This window comes from Salvia splendens, chromosome 14, assembly GCF_004379255.2.
Source record: "Salvia splendens isolate huo1 chromosome 14, SspV2, whole genome shotgun sequence".
NCBI lineage: Eukaryota > Viridiplantae > Streptophyta > Magnoliopsida > Lamiales > Lamiaceae > Salvia > Salvia splendens.
In genome coordinates, this window is record NC_056045.1 from 21483811 (window position 1) to 21504829 (window position 21019).

General features: G+C 43.8%; 1 protein-coding gene and 2 pseudogenes across 1 annotated transcript; 1 reads left to right on the forward strand and 2 right to left on the reverse strand.

Annotated features, from left to right (window-relative positions):
* Nucleotides 1–2948: 2948 nt before the first annotated feature.
* On the reverse strand, nucleotides 2949–5238 carry LOC121764595 (annotated as a pseudogene).
* On the reverse strand, nucleotides 4980–6378 carry LOC121764337 (probable anion transporter 4, chloroplastic). Its single transcript, XM_042160373.1, has 4 exons — nucleotides 6295–6378; nucleotides 5865–6002; nucleotides 5718–5792; nucleotides 4980–5060 (listed from the first exon to the last, which is right to left on the reverse strand). The coding sequence occupies exons 1-4, from the start codon at nucleotides 6376–6378 to the stop codon at nucleotides 4980–4982; spliced, it is 378 nt and encodes a 125-aa protein (XP_042016307.1).
* Nucleotides 6379–13414: 7036 nt separating this feature from the next.
* On the forward strand, nucleotides 13415–20630 carry LOC121764000 (annotated as a pseudogene).
* The last annotated feature ends 389 nt before the right edge of the window (nucleotides 20631–21019 follow it).

Sequence of the window (21019 nt, forward strand, 5' to 3'; positions counted from 1 at the left end):
AATAGTTTATACTCGTATTCAGGAGTTCTTCAATTTTCATTGACAGTTTATACTCGTATCATAGAGTTTCTTCAGTTCATCATTGATAGTTTATGCTTGTATCATAGAGCTTCTTCAATTCTTCATTGATAGTTTATACTCATATCAAAGAGTTGGTTGTTTTTTTTTCATTGAAAGTTTAGACTCGTTCAAGAGCTTCTTCCTTTTCTTCATTGAAAGTTTAGACTCTTATCAAGGAGCTCTTCATCATTGAAAATTTAGGCTCTTATCAAGGAGCTCTTCATCATTGAAAGTTTAAACTCATTTCAAGGAGCTTCTTCAATTTTTTGTTGACAGTTTTAACTCTTGTCATAGAGCTCTTCAATTTTTGGTTGCAGTTTTAACTCGTGTCAAGGAGTCCTTAGACAGTTTTTATTTTATTTTTTTTGCTTGTATCCAGGAGTCATCATAGATAGTTTTAGCTCGTATCCAAGAGCCATTTTAGACAGTTTTAGCTCATATCCAGGAGCTCCTTCATTCTTTTTTCTGACTGACAGTTTTTTACTCCTGTCGAGGAGTTCAATTAGACATTTTAGACTCACGTCGAGGAGTTAACAAGTCTTTGGACTTAATTTAATTTGCACCCAAAGCATCATTTGGGAGGATCATTCTCAACCCATTCCAGCTCAAACAATGAGCCCCACATCTTTTCATTTTTTTCTTCTTCTTGAGCCCAATAACACTTAGGCCCAAATTACTCATCCTTCTTCTCCGGTTTTCATTCCCCCATGGCCTTCACAGCGGCTGTGCGGTGATGCTATCTCTCTTCCACTCGCCGCGCAGACATTGGCTGCTCCGCCTCTTCCCCAGCGCGATTATCTCCTTATTCGAAGATGAATCGTTTGGCAATGGCTGCTCCATCAGAATATTCTTCGTAATCGAGGAGAGGTGGCGAGCATGCTGCCATTTCCTTGCTCGGCTTCTCCAACCGGGCATGTCTGGCCACTTCTTCCAGCAATCTCTCATCTTTTCCATGTGAACACAAATTCTATGATCATTGCTCCAAGCTTCTCTTCTCCAACCAGTTGACTATCAACCATATATCATTGGTTCTCTTCTCGATTACTGTTTCCAGAGCTCTTCCCTGTTACAGATTCTTCTTTGAACCGACACAAGCTGTCTCCGGAAAGTTTCTGACGGCGGCTCTTTCATGGCGATCAGTTTAGTTTCATTCTCTATTGCCATCTTCTTGGAATCCTTCAAGGCACCCATCTTTGGCCTATCGATCTCTTCAGCTGGCTGCTCCCTTAGAGCCTTTTCCCTCCATCCATGACGGCATTGTTCGGCTGTTTAGTTCCTCTCCTCTCCTCCTCAGCCGGATAATTCATGGATGGCAAGTTTCTCAAACTCTGAGGACTTTCGCAGCAGCTTGACTTCTCTTTGGGGATGGAAACTCGATCTCTTCCATGACTGCTCCTCTGAAGCCTTCTTCTCCGTCTGTGGCGGCTCCTCCGCCGACTCATAGGTATGTGTGTAAACTTCGGCCAGCCCTTCGTCTTCAACTTGGCCACCATGACTACAAGATAGACTCCAAGTTTGCTTTCTCGAGCTTCTTCTGTCGCCCTTTCTTCTTCCTTGTTCCTCCGTCATTGACTGACGGATGTTCTTTTGTGCTGTCTTTTCTCAGCCTTCTTCCAAGAGTCCTTATACAGATCCCTCGCCTTCTCGTTGGCTTCCTCTGTATCTAGGCTATTTCTAATCCAAGCTACCTTCTCTGGACTTAGCCGCTGCTCGTTGTCATCTCGATGAATTATCCGGCTGGGATTGTGCTCTACTCCTTTGTCGGATAATTCTTCATTGTTGTCTGCTTTAGGTAGCTTCTATTGGCCATTCCATCATCAATCCTTTTGCATCATACTATCGATGCTCCATCGGTGTGTGCCTTTGTAGCTTTCATCATCGATCATTTTTGGCCTTCACACGACCACCATATATTTGGAGAGTTTTCCGGTCGCATTCTTCCTCTCCCCCCTCGGCCAGACAAACTGTGAATTCAGATTTTATCTCCGGATCTAGGGCTCGCTGCCACCTCCAAATCAGCGAGTAATTCGCTGAACTCTATGGAAATTTTGCTCCGTTCCTCTGTCGTCGGCTTCTTGCGCCGATCAATTCTTCTCTAGCAGCCTTTTTGGCCTTGCTACTGGCTCCACCTCCTTCACCACAATGCCTCTCTTCTCTCCTCCTCTGCTGTGGTTGGCTGCCATTCTCGGACTTTTCCTTGGTGGTCTGTGCATCTTATTTGAAATTTGAATTTTTCTCTTGGTTGCAGATGGATGACACCGTTCCATCGGGCGTCCATTGTTGAGAGAGAGGGGAATTTGCTCAACTCCAAGATACTTGAGTTTAGAACCTTGCACAACAACCTTACCCAGTTTCTTCAGCTCCTACTCCGAGTTCTCAAAATATATTGGTGGAGGTTAGTACATTTTTTTATATATAGAGACAGTGAACGATCCTTTGATCGAACCTGCTCTGATAACATGTTGAAAGTAAAATGCAGAAAATAAACTCAAGAACTCTTGAAGGCTATATTTTGATTGATTTTGAATTGTTTTGTTGATACATAGTACATCCCTATTTATAGGACTAGCGAAGTAATATACCTAGTAAGTAAACAATTGAAACTATAACACTATTAATGTTATATTTCTTGAAACTCTAAAGTGACTATTTTCAATATTCTTGAGACTCCACACTTTCTTTTCCCAATATACTTGGACACCTAAAATGATCTTTCCAACACCTTTAATCAAATCAGGCTAATACTAATATTTTGTACGAGTGAATGTCCAATACTTAGTCTTGGAACAGGACCCTGAGTGAGTCTTAGTCTCTCTATTAAAAAAATTAATTTCGGATAATATCGGACCTAACTCGAATAATTAAAAGATTACAAACCTTCTCCAAAATCAAGAACCCGAGCTTTCATGGTAAATGATATATACATCTGATACGAGTCTCACATTTTCAATGATACAATCTGATAAAGTGAAAGCAAGTAGATATATATTTATGCGAATAAACTGTTTATGCAGAAACAAACATCAAGGTCTCGCTGTTTTCACTCCCAAACACATTCTGCTTGGCAGAGTGAAAGGGAGAGGAAATAGCTCTAGCAGCCGCATTTTCTCTGAGTTCTCGTCGAATATCCCATAATTTTTCAGCACACTGTCTCATTGAAGGTCTTGATAGTCTTGATGGTGCCAGGCAGTGGCGGGCGAGTTTGAGGACCCTTTCGACTGCGTGGATGGATGGAGTGCTCCTTCGTAGCCTTGGATCCATAGCCACAACAACCTCTCCATTTCTTAGTCTCCTAAGTGCCTGCATAGGAAACAATTCTAAGATCTTTCCAATTGTTAATTGTTGTTTTATACTACCCCAGAAATCATGCTATTATATACTCACCCATTTTATGGTAAGTCTCTCGTCCAGGCCTCTCTTCGACTCTATAGGTTGCCTGCCCGTCATCATTTCAACGAGCAATACACCGAATGAGTAGACATCACTCTTTTCAGTAAGCTGGTATGTCCTTAGGTACTCAGGATCCAAGTAGCCAGCAGTTCCTTTGATTTGCGTAGAAATGTGAGTGGCCACAGGGTTTTCTGCAGCTAACCGCGCAAACCCAAATCAGCCACTTTGGCTCTCAGTTTTTCTGTGATGAGTATGTTCGATGCTTTGATGTCTCTATGGATGATGGGAGGATCTGTAACACGAGAATATACGCGCATGAAAAAGGGACAGAAATTGAGTATAAGCCGTACTCTTCATACATGATATGATACTCCATTTACCTGTATATGTGTGAAGATAGGTAATGCCATGAGCTATATCAATTGCAATATCCAATCGCTCTCCGATTTGAAGCTCGTTTGAACGAGTTCCTGCATCCAGATTTGGTCATCTTATACACAATTGGATACTCGTTGCAACAGACTTTGTTGTCTTTAAAATGAAACAAGATAGATGAAATATACTGTAACATCGTTGAGCTGCCTAATGAAAGAGTTCGATGACCTACCATCCAAGTGTTCTCGGAGGGTCCCGTTGCTGACGTATTCAACGATAATAAGGCGCTCGTCTCCATGCTCAAGACACCCGTAAAATCTTACCAAGCTAAGGTGCTCGATCTTTGATAAAGCTAGGATCTCGTTCTTGAACTCTGCTGACAGGCGTTGATCATAAGTTTCCTGTTTACAAGGAAGTCTATTGAGAAAGAGAGGGAGCAACAAAAACACTTCAACTCCCAACTTGATAGCACATCTTACGCTTTTTGCACGCTTTACAGCAACAACACGTCCATCCTTAAGTCTCCCTTTATACACAGTCCCAAATCCCCCTTCACCAATTTTGTTATCTAGGGAGAAATTTCCTGTTGCGTTATAGATTTCTTTAAACGCTAAGCTATCTCTCAACTTTGCATGATCAACCTCTGGGTATGCATCATAACTGGAACGCCTTGATCTTGATGACCTCCTACTATCACGAGCTCCAGAATTACCCGCGAAATCTGCATACAAAAAACAACATAAAAACGATTGAATAATATTACTTCTCAATCTCTGATAAGAAAAGGCCAAACTTACAATTCAAATTAAGATCAAGACTGATGCAAACTCATTAACTTACTAGGACTCTGTCCAGCTCGATAATGCCATGCGTCTGGCTGCACTTGATCTCGACTGGACGCGGGATCAGCTTTTTTGCGTCCAAAGAAAATAACAGAAAAAACTCCACCTACCTTCTTTGCAGCACTTGTGATGTAACTCAAGGCTGGATTATTGGACTTGTGACGGTCCTCTTCTTGTGTTGAGCGATCACCGGAGTTGGTGTTCAGTCTTCTGATATGACCAGGGCGGATGATCAGAGGACTTTGTGTTTTCTTCATCTGCAGGGTTGGTGATCTCTGTCCAAACCAAACGCATAGTTGACTTCATTATCTGCTAACCCTTTATGAAATCATAGACACCAAGTAATTTCCTGATGTAGTTGGATGAGACTGATTCAGCACCTGCTTGGTCTGACTGAGTAATACCCAGCAAATGAAAGAGACAATGATAACTGAAACTTGGTCCAAATGTTAAATATGATGATCTGTCAAACATCTAATTTAAGATAGCTAAAGCCTCAAAGCTATCATTTTGCTTTAGAAAACCATGTGCAACAATAAGATATGAACTCACAATCACAGCTAGTGAAAAGAATCAGCCTTCATGGTGCATCTCTATTACAGTGAGAAGAAGAGATTTATTTATTTTATTTCTGTTTAAAGCATCTCTTAAACAGTGATGCGTTCAACTCTCTTTGAGGCCAGAAGGTAGTGAACATTATTATATATCTCCTAGGCAGCAAAATTATTAAGCAGGTGATACGCCAGATGGCATTTTCCTGGTTTATTTTTCTTTTCTACATTGGTAATCTGATCTTTTCTTTGCTAGATTTTATGCTGTCGTTGTTAATCTTTGCGACAGCCTTTGACTCTATCACATGCATATAGCAGGCCAAGAGTTTTCTGATTTTAAAATTGACGCTGCTACTACTCACTCAATATTCTATGTTTGTTTTTGGTGTTTTCTGATTATTTAGTGGTTAGAGTTGGTGGAAATAATCTATAAATGGATTACTGATGTGCTCAGCTTCTAGAAAATTTTATCTAACGACTCTAGCTCACAGGAAGATACGATATTGTTTTGCAGAGAGACAGAAGCAAACTTATCATGCTGATGCAGGACACCAGAGTATTGTGGGGCAATGTCCTGTTGACACAAGAAATATGATTAGACAAATATTTGGAGACATAACAAATGAAATGCAGAGAATATGTGAACCTGAAGGTTAACAAGGAATCCACAGTGACTAAATGCTTTGAGCCCAACAGCTACACTAAGCCAAGCAGATGCTATGAATGGACTTCTTGCCATTGTTAAACAAACAAGAGCCATGGCAGGACCAAAAAACCCAATTGACTGTCAACAGCATACAGAAAGGAAAAATTAGTACCTACCATTATAGATTTATAGATGAGGGTGGCTTATGCTAAACAAAATGAAAAAGAAGGAACGGAGAAGGAAAAGTAAAAAGAAAAGAAGAAAAACTATCGAGTTTGGTTCTGGTGTGAGTTATCAGGTTGGTGACGCCAACCCACACACCGTAATACAAAGTAAAGTAAATTTGTAACTTGTTCTAATTCTTTCTTCCATTTTTCTTCTTTTTCTGGTGGGGGAGTGGCTGGGGAATGATGGAAAGAGAAATAACTACCTGCATAATTTTGCGAACACTAATGCCACATTGAATCATCATATCTGAAAGAACACCAGCAATGTAGCCTGTGAGAGAAATCATACTCCATGGAATAGCACTAAACCATGCAGCATGTCTGAGGTCAACATGAAATATCTACAATAATCAGAATCCCTGTTATTTATCTTCCATGAATGAGCATAAATCAAAATCAAGATTCAAGTTAACTGTAAGTTTCAAAACTGATTCTATGACGCCCCGTCTTGAAGTAGACTGGCATCCATGAATGTATAACAAAAATCCCTACAAGGAAGAAGGGAATTGAAGAAAACTTCATGCAGGATAATCTTTCAAGGTATCTAACGAAACAGTTATATTATGTGTGATTCAAGTCCAAAGAAGCCAACAATGACTTTAAAAGGTAGCCGCAAACGTCTAAAAGTTCGTCCTTGTTAACCTTCACTGATAAGAGTTCCACGCCTACAGCCATTGAGGGAACACCATCACAAGGCAACACCAGAGCTCGTCGCACACGGAGGCCTCCAATCCGTTTCCAATACTAAGTAGGGAGTTAGTATTTATAGTTAGTTATGTTCTTTTATCTAATGTAATAGAGTAGGAAGTCGAGCGTATTTATAAGCTCTATCTCGGGTTTTCTTTGTGGTTCTTTCCCTGGAGATAGGAGGTCGAACCGCCCTAGGGTCTTTTTTTGACAAACCGAACGGGGAGGAGTAGTTATAAAAAGGGAACTTGTCCACGCATTTATTATGAATGAGAAGTTATTTCCCACGTTTGTTGTTTTTTCTTTCATTTTTCTCCAAATCTAACTGCTTGCGGAGGTGTCGACCGCAGAGCCCCCCTCGCCGTCAATCCTTCTCTCTGATACGACCAACGTCGTATCATTCACCCTCTCTGAAGTGATGAACTCCACAAAACTCGGCTCCGACGATCCATCCAGGCATCCACTAACGAGAAATTGACTGCCATTGGAGGAGGATCTCCATCGATTCGGCTCCAGACCACCGGTTTTGAGCCGGAAAAGGGGTGCTCCGCCGGCTGAAGCATTGAATGACGGTGGCGTGATTGTCGAAGAAAATCCGATGCAGTAGGGTATAGTGTGCTGGTTTGGTTTTCGGCGACGATGAATTGAGATCGAAAAGAAGCGCCGGTAAAGCGTAGGGAGAGAATGGGAAGTCATTGCTGGCGACTGGTAGAAAGAGTATTAGAGAAAACCATCATCGACTTAGGCCCGCTCTGATACCATATTAGAAATGGGCCACTCACCCCTTAAAAGGCCTCATAAGAGGGAGGGTTATCCACACTTATATAGATTAGATGGGATATTCACCAAGTCGATGTGGGACAGAATTTAGAGAATTTAACAAAGAGCAACGGGTGGAATGGATGGATTAGCAGCAGAAAATTACAAGTGGAGTTCACTGTAATGCGCCATTTCCTTTTACTTGTAATTGTGTTATGGCGTTCTTAGTGACTACCAATACGGATCTCCTACTCCAATGGTTTTACTCCAACACTCACAATACAATAAAATAATATTATAAACATTTAAATGATAATAAGATTTTATAACATTATTTTACTCCCTCCGTCCCGGGCTACTCGCCCCTTTCCTTTTCGGTACGGAGATTAATGAATGAGTGTATAGGAAAGTCAAAAATGACGGTTGTAGGTGAAAATTTTTACTAAAAATGGAAAGAGTGCAAGTAACTTGGGACGCTCAAATAGGAAATAAGTGCGAGTAGTGCGGGACGGAGGGAGTATTATATTGGAAGATGAGTGTTGGAGTAGGAGATCCTTTCTAAGTGAGTACACTCTTACTCCGTTCAAAAAATACTAGTAAATGTAATAGCGAGAAAAAAGTTTTTCATGTATAGAAATAACTAGAAGGAACTTTTCAACTTAAAAAAATGACACAATTATGAGAGAAGGGAGTCTTAAACTAGGAATTTTGATATTTAATTGATAACTAGTACTCCCTCCGTCCCAAAGAAGATTACACACTTGGGAGATGGCACGAGATTTTAGGAGATATTGTTTTGTGTATTAAGTGGCGAGAGAAAATATAATTTTATAATTGATGTGAAAGGAAACTTTTTCCAAAAGAGGAAATGTGACAGTTTTTGCGGGACAAACTAAAAAGGAAAGTGTGACATCTACTATGGGACAGGGGGAGTACTATAAAAGAGAAGAGAAATATAAGTACTACTCTTTTGGTTCCATAGTACTAGTAGAGTCATTTCATTTTCTGCATTCCGTTTTAGAAAAATGATAATAAATAATTAAAATTGAGAAAGATTAAAGTAAAAAGATGATAATAAATAATTAAAATGGAGAAAGAGTAAAGTAACAAAAAAAATGAGGATAGAAAATGAAATGACTCTTCTAATGTGGAACGGAGGGGTACTATAACTGCAGTCAAAAAGAAAAAAAATTAAAATAATAGCAGATAGTATATTTATAAATTATGAGTAGTAAATAAATAGATATATACTCACTCCATCTCACAAAAGCATGTACTTTTGGTTGGATACGAGTTTTAATGTATAATTGATAAAGTAAGAAAAAAAAAGTAACTAAAATATTGTTAGTAGAGAATGTGTCTCACCAAAAAATAATTTTTTAAAATTAAAAAATGCATACGGTTATGGAAAGAATTAAAAAGGAGAGAATGCATGTCTTATGAATAAAAATCATAAATAGTGTTGACAACTTGGGTCAATAAAACAAAATGACAAAGTAACTATTTCTATGGATGGCCTATTCCACGTCTCATCTCATTTCTACGCCAACGCTATTTTATTTTAAATTTTTGCACTTCGATATTCAATATGTTCTCAAATAAATTAACTACAAATAACAAAATAATATAATACACAAATCTTCGATGTATTATAAGTTGTAAAATCTTCGATGTACTATACGTTGTAAAATGAGGGTGTGTATTGAGTCCTCGACCTCGTCCAAAGAGGAATAAGAACACATTGCTATTCCAGAGAGAGAAAAATGAGAGAAATGAGATGGGAGTGGGCACTAGAATGAATGAGATGGGGTATTTATAGTGGAAAATAAAATAAAATAAAAACGGTAAAATGTCGATGATCGGCGATCTCGGCCCCACAATGGACTCCGGTCGACCGCTGATCTCGCACCCATTCCGTCCGCCACCTCTCAGCTATTGGACGGAGTCGACCGCCACCTCCTTCGCCACAATGGGTGCCGAGCTCGACACCGATCGCCGCAGCGCGCCATTGCGGGTGCTCTTAGAGCATCCACAATGGGGCGCCCGAAGGCGCGTCCGATGCGTGCCATCGTCCTCGGGCGCACCATCGGCCACCATTGTGGGTGCCCGGACGATGCGACGCCCTAAGCCCACGCCCTATGCTTCGTCCGCGGTAGAAGCGCGCCCGCCATCGTCCGCGCCATTGTGGGCAACGCGGACAATGGCGTGCCCGATGGCACGCGTATTTTATTTTTTAATGCTAAATTCGAAAAATTCATTTAAATACTCACTACCCCACCTTAATTTGTAACATTTCATTTCACGATTCCACTCTCGAAACTCACATTTACTACGAAATGGATTCAAGTCCCAATAGTCTGATGTTTGGGGGAGATGCGCGTTGGCCAGGTACAGAACCCGATGAATATCGATCATTCGAGGCCAACGCGTAGTACGATCCCGAATTTAGTACGGATTCGTACGGTTTGTCTGACATGGAGCCGTCTCCAACCCGACCCGTCGCCCCTTCCCGCCGCGCCGCCGCCGCCACCCCATCCGCCGTTGTCTCCCCCGCCAGAAAGAAGTGGATCCGGCACCGGGCGTACAAGGTGCTACCTCCGGAAACGAATGAAGAGTACGCCCCCGGGAGGACGAACTACCAGGATGAAACCCTCGTCTTGGCGAGGTGTTGGGTGGATATTTCAGAGGACCCGGTATTCGCGAACAACCAGAAGCAGCTTGCGTACTGGGAGCGCATCGCCGAGCGCTACAATGAGGCGAAGCCGTCGAGTGCGTACAAGAGTCATAGGGAGCAGCTCCGCAAGTACTGGGACCAGGTGAAGAAGCAAGTCAACCTGTTCGCGGCGGAGTACGAGAAGTGCTCGAGGGAGCAGGGAAGCGGCGAGAGCTTGAGCGATGTGCGCGATAGAGCGTTGTTGTCGTACCAGTCCATGTACGACGACTTCAAGCATTTCAACATCTGAGCGCTCTTGAGGGACAAGCAGAAATTCCAAGGCTGGATTCTGCACACCTTTGCGACAAAGAGGACGAAGACCACCGAAGCTGGTGGTTACACGATCAGCGAAAAAGGAACTCGTCCGGTGGACTTCAACCGGACGTACGCGGAGGATGAGAGTTTCAGCACACCGATGTCCTCCCGGCATCCCATAGGCGTCAAGGCTGCGAAGAACAAGGGGAAGGCGACGGCGACGACGACATCATCCTCGACCGCCGCCGCCCCATCGCCGATCCCGGTCCTGATCCAGACCCCGAGCCCGACGGCCGCCGCGTATGTGGAGTTGGAAACAGCCTCGATGGCGCGGACGTTGTTGCAGACGCACAAGGCCCTCGAGAAGTGTACGGACCCCGCCAAAGCCGAATACCTCCGGTGGTTGATCGATGGGCTGCGCCGGAAGTTGGGAATTTCGTAGATTAGATAACTTGAATCGTGTAACTTTTATTTAATTAATGCAGTCTTCGCCGGTTTTTATTTAATCGTTGCGTTTTTTAATTAGTTTTCATTATATATTTTGAAAATATTTAAATTAATTAATTAAACAGATGACGTGGCGATGCATAGGGCGCGCCTTAGGTCGCACCTTAGGGCGCCCCATTGCTGCTCTTAGTACTAAATGTAGATGAGGTGAATAAATGTGAGTGCCCTTAAAATAAATGATTAATGGAAGGTTTAGAGCATCTCCAATAGAGATAGCCCAGCCATAGGCCAGCCATAGCCTAGCCACAAACTCCACCCGCCACATCATCAGCACTAAAAACTTCTCCTACTACATCATCAGGACAAGCAATAGGCCAGCCATAGCCTAGCCACAATAAACAAAATTATAAAAAACAAATAATTAACAATCACACAAAATACGGAATTAAATTTACGACACAGATACGGGAAAATTCAATAATAAAATTAAAATTTAAAAAAGTACATTAATTAAAAAAAATTACATTAATTTAAAAAAAAAACTCTCCCTCCACACACGAGCCCCCGCCTCCGCCTCACTCCTCGCCGTCATCGCCGTCGCCGTTGTCGCCGCTATCCGGGACCCCCAAATCTGCGGCATCTGAGCCCGCGCCTGAGCCCCCCAACTATGTCGCGGCGGCATTCAAATCGGCCCGCATACTCACTAGCATTGAGTGAAGAAAACTCTTCTCCTCGGGGTCAGTTGTAGTCTTCCAGTCAGCTAAGATCTTGTACATCTGAGCCCGCGTTTGTTGACGCGCGAGAAAGGCGAGCTCGGCTGTCGACCTGCCAACAGGGGGGATGCCGACTGGACCTCCTGGGACCCCTGGCGAGCCAGTTGCGCCCGCCTTTGGTCAACCGGGCGAGTGCGACGAGTAAACGCAGGAGGGGATGGGAACTCCTGAACATCCTCGGGGAGGTCGTGGGAACCGCCGCTGCTGCCGCTGTAATCACCTGTATAGTTCAGTCGCTGCTTCTTCGGCCAGCCAGCATCGACACCTGCCCGAAACTTCTCGGAGTCCATCAGCACCTCATAGCAGTTCCAGTAGGTGAACTCCTTATAAAGCCCGGCCACGGGGAAGGCTTTCTCCGCTATCCTCCTGCAGTCCTCGTCAGTTTGGCCACTGGTCTGCATGCGGAGGGCGTTAGTGTACAAGCCCGAAAATCGAGAAACCACAGCCCTGATTCGGTCCCACCCCTTCCGGCACTCCTCCCCCGCTGCGTGGCCTCCCCTCCGGGCAAAATGCCTTGTAGGCTGCTGCTATTTTAGCCCACAAGTTGGCGATCCTCTGATTGTTCGAGGCGAGAGGATCATCGCAAACACACACCCATGCCTTGGACAGCGCAGCGTTCTCCGCATCCGTCCACTTCCTCTGTGCCGGGCTCTCGTCATCAGCCGGCTGCGCCGACTCGCCGACCACCCTCTTGCCCTTGCCCTTCTTTTCTTTGGTGCGCCCCGACCCCGCCTTACTCCCCCCATTTGAACGGGAGTGTCCGCATCCCCGAGATCTATCCCCAACTCCTCTAAGGAGAAAGTATCACACCTAGTGAATTGCGTCTCTGATGGGGTCGATGTGTGCGAAGAAGCAATCAAAAAATCAAAACCGGGGCGATAGACGTTGTCCCCCCCCCCCCCCCCCCGGGCGTTCCCTGCATCCCCGGTTGCCACCCTGGCATCATCTGCATCCCGAGTACCCACCCCGGCATCATCTGCATCCCGGGTACCCCCTGCCCGCCCGGCATCGTTGGTCCGCCCTGCATCCCCTGCCATCACGGGCATCATCTGCTGCCAAGGGTACATGTTGTAGTACTCGGCCATCGGACCCCATCCACTTCCCACGGGTACCGTGGGAGTTTGAGACTCGCTCGTCACTGGAGTAGACTCGTTGTTGTGCTCCATTTCGCGTTGTTGCTCTTGTACAGAAATTAAGATAGAGAGAAAACTCGTTAAAACAAGTGGTGCGAATGAAAATGACGTACAAATCGCGTATATATAGTTTTCGAAAATTAAAAAAAAAAATTAAAAAATCGGTTGGCCGATCGGGAGCCTGCAATGGCGGCCAGCCGATCGGCGAGCGCATCGGCCAGCGCCCCGGAATCGGCGTGCGCTCGTCGTTTTTCTCGCCGATTTGGCGCTCGCCTACTGTAATGGTTCGGCGAGCGGACCGGCCAGCGCCGGGAATCAGCTAACCGGTCCGCTCGCCGCCATTGTGGATACTCTTATCGAGGGTTCTTGTCCTAGCCTTGTTGCCATCTTGCCCTCTTCCTAGGGTACCCTCTCTCATCTTCTGCTCATATCTCTGTAGCAGACAGAGAAATACTCAGACTTGACTCATCTGTAATCCTCAAGCCTACACATACCCTCACCCCGCACACAGACCTACATTGCATCTCTATATGCAGTTAAGCCCTATTTCCCTCCAATGACGATCCGACACGATTCCCGGTCTCGGATCCGAACCTGCGCCGCCGCTCGAACCACCACCCGCCGCCTCTCCCCCTGTTACCGCAACCCCGACGATCCAATCACCGGAATTTGCGCCTCCTGCCTCCGAGAGCGACTCTCCGGCCTCGACACCGCCCCCGCCCCCAATGCCGCCCAGCCGGAGCTCCGCCGCTGCAGGTCAGTGGCTTCTACTTCCAGATGCGAAGCCTCCTCCAGCGGCCTCAACGAGCCCAGGCGGAAATCGTGCGACGTCGTTTCGGCTAGGGCATCGCTCTCTAATCTGTTCGATGTGGACGATCTGAAGAGCGGATCGGGGAGTGAGGCGAAGGTTGAATCGAAGAATGTAGGGCTTTTGAGAGACGCTTGCACTGTGATCGAGCCGCGGAAGAAGAATCAGGATAGGGTTAGGGTTAGGGTTTCGGATGAGGATTTGGGGGTTTGAATGTCGGTTGTAATAATTTGGGGGTTTAAGTCGATGAAAGAGTATATAGATCTCGAATTTGGGAATAAGAGTAAGAAAACTAAGGATTTAAGAGATATTGCTGGGAATATCTTTGGAGGAGCATCGGTGTTCAGTAAGAAACTGCGCATGTGGAGGCAAAAGCATAGCAAGATAAAAGAGAACAAAAACAACGCTATTGTTGCTGGCAATGATGGGAGAAAATTCGAGGAAAATCGCAGTGAGATTATGGGGAGAAGATCCTGCGACATTGAACCGAGGTTTTCGGTTGATGGTGGTCGGATTTCGTTTGAGGAGCCGAGAGCTTCGTGGGATGGGTATATGTGTTGCATGCATTACTATAAATACTATAAGTAGCTCATGCATGCAACGTGAGCACGAGACACACATGCAATATTGTGTAGTTAGTGACGTGGCATTAGTAATGAACTGGCATGGACCAATAGGAAGGAGGCAGTGACGTGTTGCTGACCAATGAGAAGGAGGCACGGGGATGACAGCTCATGCGGAGGAGAAGTGAAGTGAAGATGAGTTAAGAGGCAGAGTATAAATATAGCCGTAGCCGCTCTCTTTTGGTTTGTCGTGAATATTGTGAGTTGTATGTTTGTTAAGCTCCGATCGTGGATCGCGAGCTCCTCTTTGCTTCTATTTCGATTGTAGAACATTATCATTGTTAATGCAATCCATTCTATTGATCATTCAAGTGTTGAGACCTGCGTTTTATCGCTGAGTTCGGCAACGCCGAACTAAGAGAGGAAGACCGAGAAGAGGTCACTGAGCTCGGCAGTGACGAGCTAAGATAGGCCGACCACGAAGAAGTCACTGAGTTCGGCAGTGACGAGCTAAGATAGGTCGATCGCGGCGTAAGATCGTAACAATTGGTATTCAGAGCAATCGATCTCCGGACGTCGGAACGGTGACTCGAGGAGCAGAAATGGAGAAGAAGATGATGGAGATGATGGAGCAGAGAATGCATGAGATGCGAGAAGAGCATGAACGCAAAATTCTGGAATTGACGCAATCAATTGCGGCGATTAACTTGCAAAATCAGAAATATAAGGAAATGGAAACTGGCGAGGGTAGTAGGGGAGGAAATCGGTATGAAAATGGAACCGATTGGGGAAGATCAACGCGGTATGAATTTCCTAAGTTTGATGGTGACGGTTTTGAAGGGTGGATGATGCGAGCTGAATACTTCTTCCAAGTAGCCAAAGTGCCAGAGGAAGAGAAGGTTAGAGTAGCTGCGATCCATTTGGAAGGGAAGGCATTGCTGTGGCATCGAGGTTTTGAGAGCTTACATGGAAATATGGCATACGCTGACTGGCCGTGTTATAGCTCCTCCCTAGCTGCTCGCTTTGGTGCTCACGCATATGAGGATCCATTGGCTGATCTCAGGAACCTCAAACAAAAAGGTACGCTACAAGATTACATGGATAAGTTTGATGAATTATATCCTAGAGCTGGAATTAGAGAGGATCAAGCATTGAGCTTCTTTTTATCTGGTCTAATTGATGAATTGCAAATGCCTGTGCGTATGTTTAGACCTAAGGCATTGTCTGAAGCTTACTCTCTAGCTAAATTGCAAGAGCTTACTGTTAGAGCTTTAGGTGTTAAGGCTAAGGTTAATCAAAACCATGTGCAAGCTAACAGTAGCTACTACTCCAGTAGCAAGCCTATGTCTGTAACTGCTACTAATAAGGTTGGAACCGTGAGTAATTGGAGTGGAGGTAACAAAGAGAGTAACAAGTTTGGAGGAGTGAGAGCTAGCACAAACTTAACTCCTAAGGAAATGGATGAGAAGAGAGCAAGAAAAGAATGCTTTTGGTGCACTGAGAAGTTTACCCCAAACCACCAGTGCAGCAAAAGGAGATCTTATGTGGTTCAGTTACTGGAAGTAGGAGAAGTAGAGAATGGTGAGGTAGAAGAGAAAACTGATGAAGAAGAAGTAGAGGAGATATCTGAGTTACAGCTCTCATTACATGCGGTCTGGGGAAAGGAAGGGCCTCAAGTAATGAGGATTAAGGGCAGATGTCAGAAGAAGATCATAAGAATCTTGATAGACACTGGCAGCACTCATAATTTTTTAAGTGCTAAAGTAGCACAGAAACTTAATTGCAAGCTGCTTCCTGTTACTTCAAAAGCTGTGGAAGTGGCAAATGGGCAAATCCTACAGTGTAATCAGAAGTGTAGCAGATTGGAGTGGGAGATGCAAGGATCTCAGTTTCAAGCAGAAGTTTATCTCATAACCTTAGAAACTTATGATCTCATTTTGGGGGGAGAATGGTTGTCTACCTTGGGTGAGATTCAGTGGAATTTCAATAATCTCAGTATGGTTTTCAAAATTAATGGTGAAGAAGTGAAGTTGCAAGGGGAGAGATGGTCACCAAAAGCTGAACAATTAAATTTCCTGCATATACTGAATCCAGGAGAGGAAGATGTGAATGGAAGGAAACTGAATCAGTGGATACCAGAGGTTGAGATTGATTTAAGCTGTTGCTACGAGCTCAGTGTGGAAGAGATTTGGCCAAGCCTACAATTGATTCTTGAAGAGTATACTGAAATATTTGAGGAGCCTAGAACATTGCCTCCTCAGAGAGAGCATGATCACAAAATAATATTGAAAGATGGTGCTGATGCAGTAAACATGAGGCCTTATAAATATGCTGCACATCAAAAGGATGTAATTGAGACTATGATTGATGAAATGTTGAAGGCTGGAGTTATAAGGCATAGTGAGAGCCCTTTTGCAAGCTCTATTGTGTTAGTTAAGAAGAAAGATTCCACATGGAGGATGTGTGTGGATTATAGAGCTCTAAATGCTATAACTGTTAAAGATAAATATCCCATACCAGTGATAGAAGAGCTGTTGGATGAGTTGGGAAGAGCAGCCTGGTTTTCTAAAATAGATCTCAGATCCGGCTATTGGCAAGTGAGAATGAAGCCTGAGGATATCTATAAGACTGCTTTCAGGACTCACTCAGGGCATTATGAGTTTCTAGTCATGCCATTTGGCTTGACAAATGCTCCAGCTACCTTCCAAAACTTGATGAATACCATCTTTAGAGGTTACTTGAGAAGATTCATATTGGTTTTCTTTGATGATATCCTCATTTACAGTAACAGCCAAGAAGATCATGAACATCATCTAAGGTTGGTTATGGAACTGATGAGAAAGAACAGCTTGCTAGCTAAAAGAAGTAAATGCACTTTTGGGTGTAGAAAAGTAGAATATCTGGGCCATGTTATATCTGATAAGGGGGTCTCCACTGATGAAGGAAAGATAGAGGCAGTTAAGCAGTGGCCTCAACCTAAAAATGTCAAGCAGGTGAGAAGCTTCTTGGGGTTAACTGGATATTACAGAAGGTTTGTGCATAATTATGGAGTGATATCTAGGCCACTGATTGATGTGATCAAGGGAAACTTATTCAGATGGACCCCGGAGGCACAAGAAGCCTTTGAGAAACTTAAATCAGCCATGATTACTGCTCCTGTGCTAGCCTTGCCTGATTTTTCTAAAGAGTTTATAGTGGAGACTGATGCATCTGGGATTGGGATTGGAGCTGTGTTGATGCAAGATAAGCATCCTATAGCCTTCATCAGCAAGTCTCTATCTCCTAAATATCAGAATTTATCAGTGTATGAAAAGGAATTGTTAGCCATTTTGATGGCCATCAAGAAATGGTGTCACTACTTACAGAGCAAGAAGTTTGTTATCTTAACTGATCATCAAAGTCTTAAGTACTTGATAGAGCAAAAACTGACTACTCCTACTCAACAAGCTTGGATGACTAAGCTAATGCAATTTGAGTATGAGATCAGATATAGAAAGGGCAGTGAGAATTCAGCAGCTGATGCATTATCCAGGGTACCTGAGGTGATGACCTATGCACTGACTTCCCTTGTAATTCCTCTGGAGTTAATTGCAAAGATTAAGGATTCATGGAAAAAGGATCCTCTGATACAGAAGTTGATAAAAGAGAAACAGCAGAATACAGATCTCCATCCCAAATTCACTTGGATCAATGAAGAGCTAAGAAGAAAAGGGAAGCTGATGGTGGGAAATGACTTGAATTTAAAGGCTCAGATTTTGTCCATCTTCCATGGATCTGCTTTGGCTGGCCATTCTGGAGTATTGGGAACTTTCAAGAGAATATCTGCTATAGTGTATTGGCCAAAATTGAGGAAGGATGTTAAGGAATTTGTCAGAATGTGTATCACTTGCCAGAGATATAAACCAAGTAACACTTCCCCAGCTGGTTTACTACAACCGCTTCCCATACCTGCTGCAATCTTTACAGATATTTCAATGGATTTTATTGAAGCTTTACCAAGTTCTCAAGGCTATGATACTATATTTGTGGTGGTTGATAGGTTGAGTAAATATGCACATTTTATGGCCCTATCTCATCCCTTCACAGCAAAGAAAGTGGCTGAGATATTCATGGATTCAGTTTTTAAGCTCCATGGAATGCCTATGAAGATTGTGAGTGATAGGGGGGCTATTTTTGTGGGGAGTTTCTGGAAGGAATTTATGAGTTTATTGGGTGTTGAGCTGCTCTACTCCACGGCCTATCATCCAGAAACTGATGGACAAACCGAGATAGTAAATAAAAGCTTGCAATGCTATCTGCGGTGTGCCATGGGTGAAAAGCCACATACTTGGTCACAATGGTTGGGGTTAGCCGAATATTGGTACAACACTACCTATCATTCTAGTATTCAAATGACTCCTTTTGAAGCACTGTATGGGTTTGAACCCCCCCTGCATGTACCCTATCTGCCAGGTGACTCAAATGTTGAGGCAGTGGATTTAGCTTTGAGAGACAGAGAAGATATGCTTGCTATACTCAAGAGAAATATTCAGAAAACGGCTGACCGAATGAAGAGGCAAGTGGATCAACATCGAACTGATAAAGAGTTTGAAATAGGAGAATGGGTTTGGTTGAAGCTGAGAGAGTATAAGCAGAAATCTATCAGAGGAAAGCATCACAAATTCGAGCCTAAGTACTTTGGGCCTTATCAGGTTCTAGATAGAATTGGTGCAGTGGCATACAAGCTCAATTTACCATCTTCGGCCACAATCCACAACGTGTTCCATGTTTCGCTATTAAAGCCGGCTTCTCCACCATCCGGCCCTATCATTGAATTACCGGATGTGTCATATATAAATGATGCCATTCCTCAAGCCATTTTGGATAGGAAAATGGTAAAAAGACAGAATCGTGCAGTAACCAAGTGGCTCATCCATTGGGAAGGGAAGTCACCGGCCGATGCTTCCTGGGAGTTCGCTGATGTAATTCAGGCTCGATTTCCCTGGTTCCTTGAGGACAAGGAACCCTAAGAAGGGGGTATTGTTGCATGCATTACTATAAATACTATAAGTAGCTCATGCATGCAACGTGAGCACGAGACACACATGCAATATTGTGTAGTTAGTGACGTGGCATTAGTAATGAACTGGCATGGACCAATAGGAAGGAGGCAGTGACGTGTTGCTGACCAATGAGAAGGAGGCACGGGGATGACAGCTCATGCGGAGGAGAAGTGAAGTGAAGATGAGTTAAGAGGCAGAGTATAAATATAGCCGTAGCCGCTCTCTTTTGGTTTGTCGTGAATATTGTGAGTTGTATGTTTGTTAAGCTCCGATCGTGGATCGCGAGCTCCTCTTTGCTTCTATTTCGATTGTAGAACATTATCATTGTTAATGCAATCCATTCTATTGATCATTCAAGTGTTGAGACCTGCGTTTTATCGCTGAGTTCGGCAACGCCGAACTAAGAGAGGAAGACCGAGAAGAGGTCACTGAGCTCGGCAGTGACGAGCTAAGATAGGCCGACCACGAAGAAGTCACTGAGTTCGGCAGTGACGAGCTAAGATAGGTCGATCGCGGCGTAAGATCGTAACAATATGATAGCAAGAACAATCCCGAGGCTCGCTCCAATGTTCTCTGCTGTTGAGAGTGGAATCTTAGGGAATGCTAGCAGGTTTGAGAATCACAGATTGTCGGTTGATGGGCCAATGCAATCAATTATAGAGGATGAGAGTAGTTCTGGAGCTTCAGGTTCTGGCCACTCGAATTCAGATTCCTCCTCATCCATGAGGCGCAGTAGCTTTGATCGGTCTAGCTCTGTTAGGAGCTTCGGAAAGAAAAGGATAAGTTTGGAAGATCATGGAGTTGAAAGATTGGCATTTGAGTTCTGGTAAAGCTGATGAACTAGAAAAGCTTGGATCCACGCCAAGAAATGTTGCTGTCCTTGGTGGTGGTAACATGAATGCATCAGCGAAGAAATCTGTTAGGTGGCGTAAAGTCTGCAACGTGCTTGGCTTCAGAAACAAGAATTGCGAGAATGTAGGTGAGACCTTACGGGTGGATGCAGTCAGGGATGCTGCTCGTGAGAAGCAAGCAAAGGAGGCTAGTGAGCTTCTGAGAGACGTTGGGGATTGGAAGCTGGCACGAAGCAGTAGTGTTGCTGCTTCAAGAAAGTCATGTGATAGCCTGGGATCATATTATGCGAGGAGGAGTGTTGACAATGCAGGTGCATTCACTCTCAGTGAGAAGGGGAATTTCAAGCTGGAAAGAAACAGGAGCACGAAATTCCCCTCTGTTGATCTTGACAACGGTGTTACACCCTTCTACATGACACCATTGCGGAGCATGAGGAATAGCAAGTCAGGAAAGTTCAAATTCCAGAACTCACACTCCATTGCTGGGAATCTCTTGCAATTAAACTGACTGGAGGTATCCAAATTATTCTCAGCATGGTTATTGTTTTGTGAGCTATATGGAGTTTTACTTTCCTTTTGTGCACCAAAGTATGTAATACTGTCACATAAACTGTTTGCAAAGCTCTTTTGTTAACACGAAAGTAGAAGTTTCTTCGTTTTCTTGCCTGGTTTATTTGAATCATTTACTAGATAGGAGAAGTTGTGGCTGTATATCCCTGCTGTGGATTTAGCAAGATCAGAACTGATGTTCTTGTGATTTTGCATTATATTGTTGGATATCACAGACGAAGAAAACATAACATAAATAAACCTTAAGATGATCTTCCATTTCTTGCTAGTTCACTTTCTTTATCAAGATCAGCTAAAATTAAAGGTTCTGTTGCTGTGGTGCGTTGA

Bases quoted from the DNA above. Each gene is read 5' to 3' on its own strand.
- LOC121764337 (XM_042160373.1), bottom strand. From the start codon at position 6,378: ATGATTTCTCTCACAGGCTACATTGCTGGTGTTCTTTCAGATATGATG. The intron at 6,003-6,294 runs GTAGTTATTTCT...TGCTGTTGACAG, and splicing joins GTGTTCGCAAAATTATGCAG to TCAATTGGGTTTTTTGGTCC. The intron at 5,793-5,864 runs GTTCACATATTC...TTGTGTCAACAG, and splicing joins GATTCCTTGTTAACCTTCAG to GACATTGCCCCACAATACTC.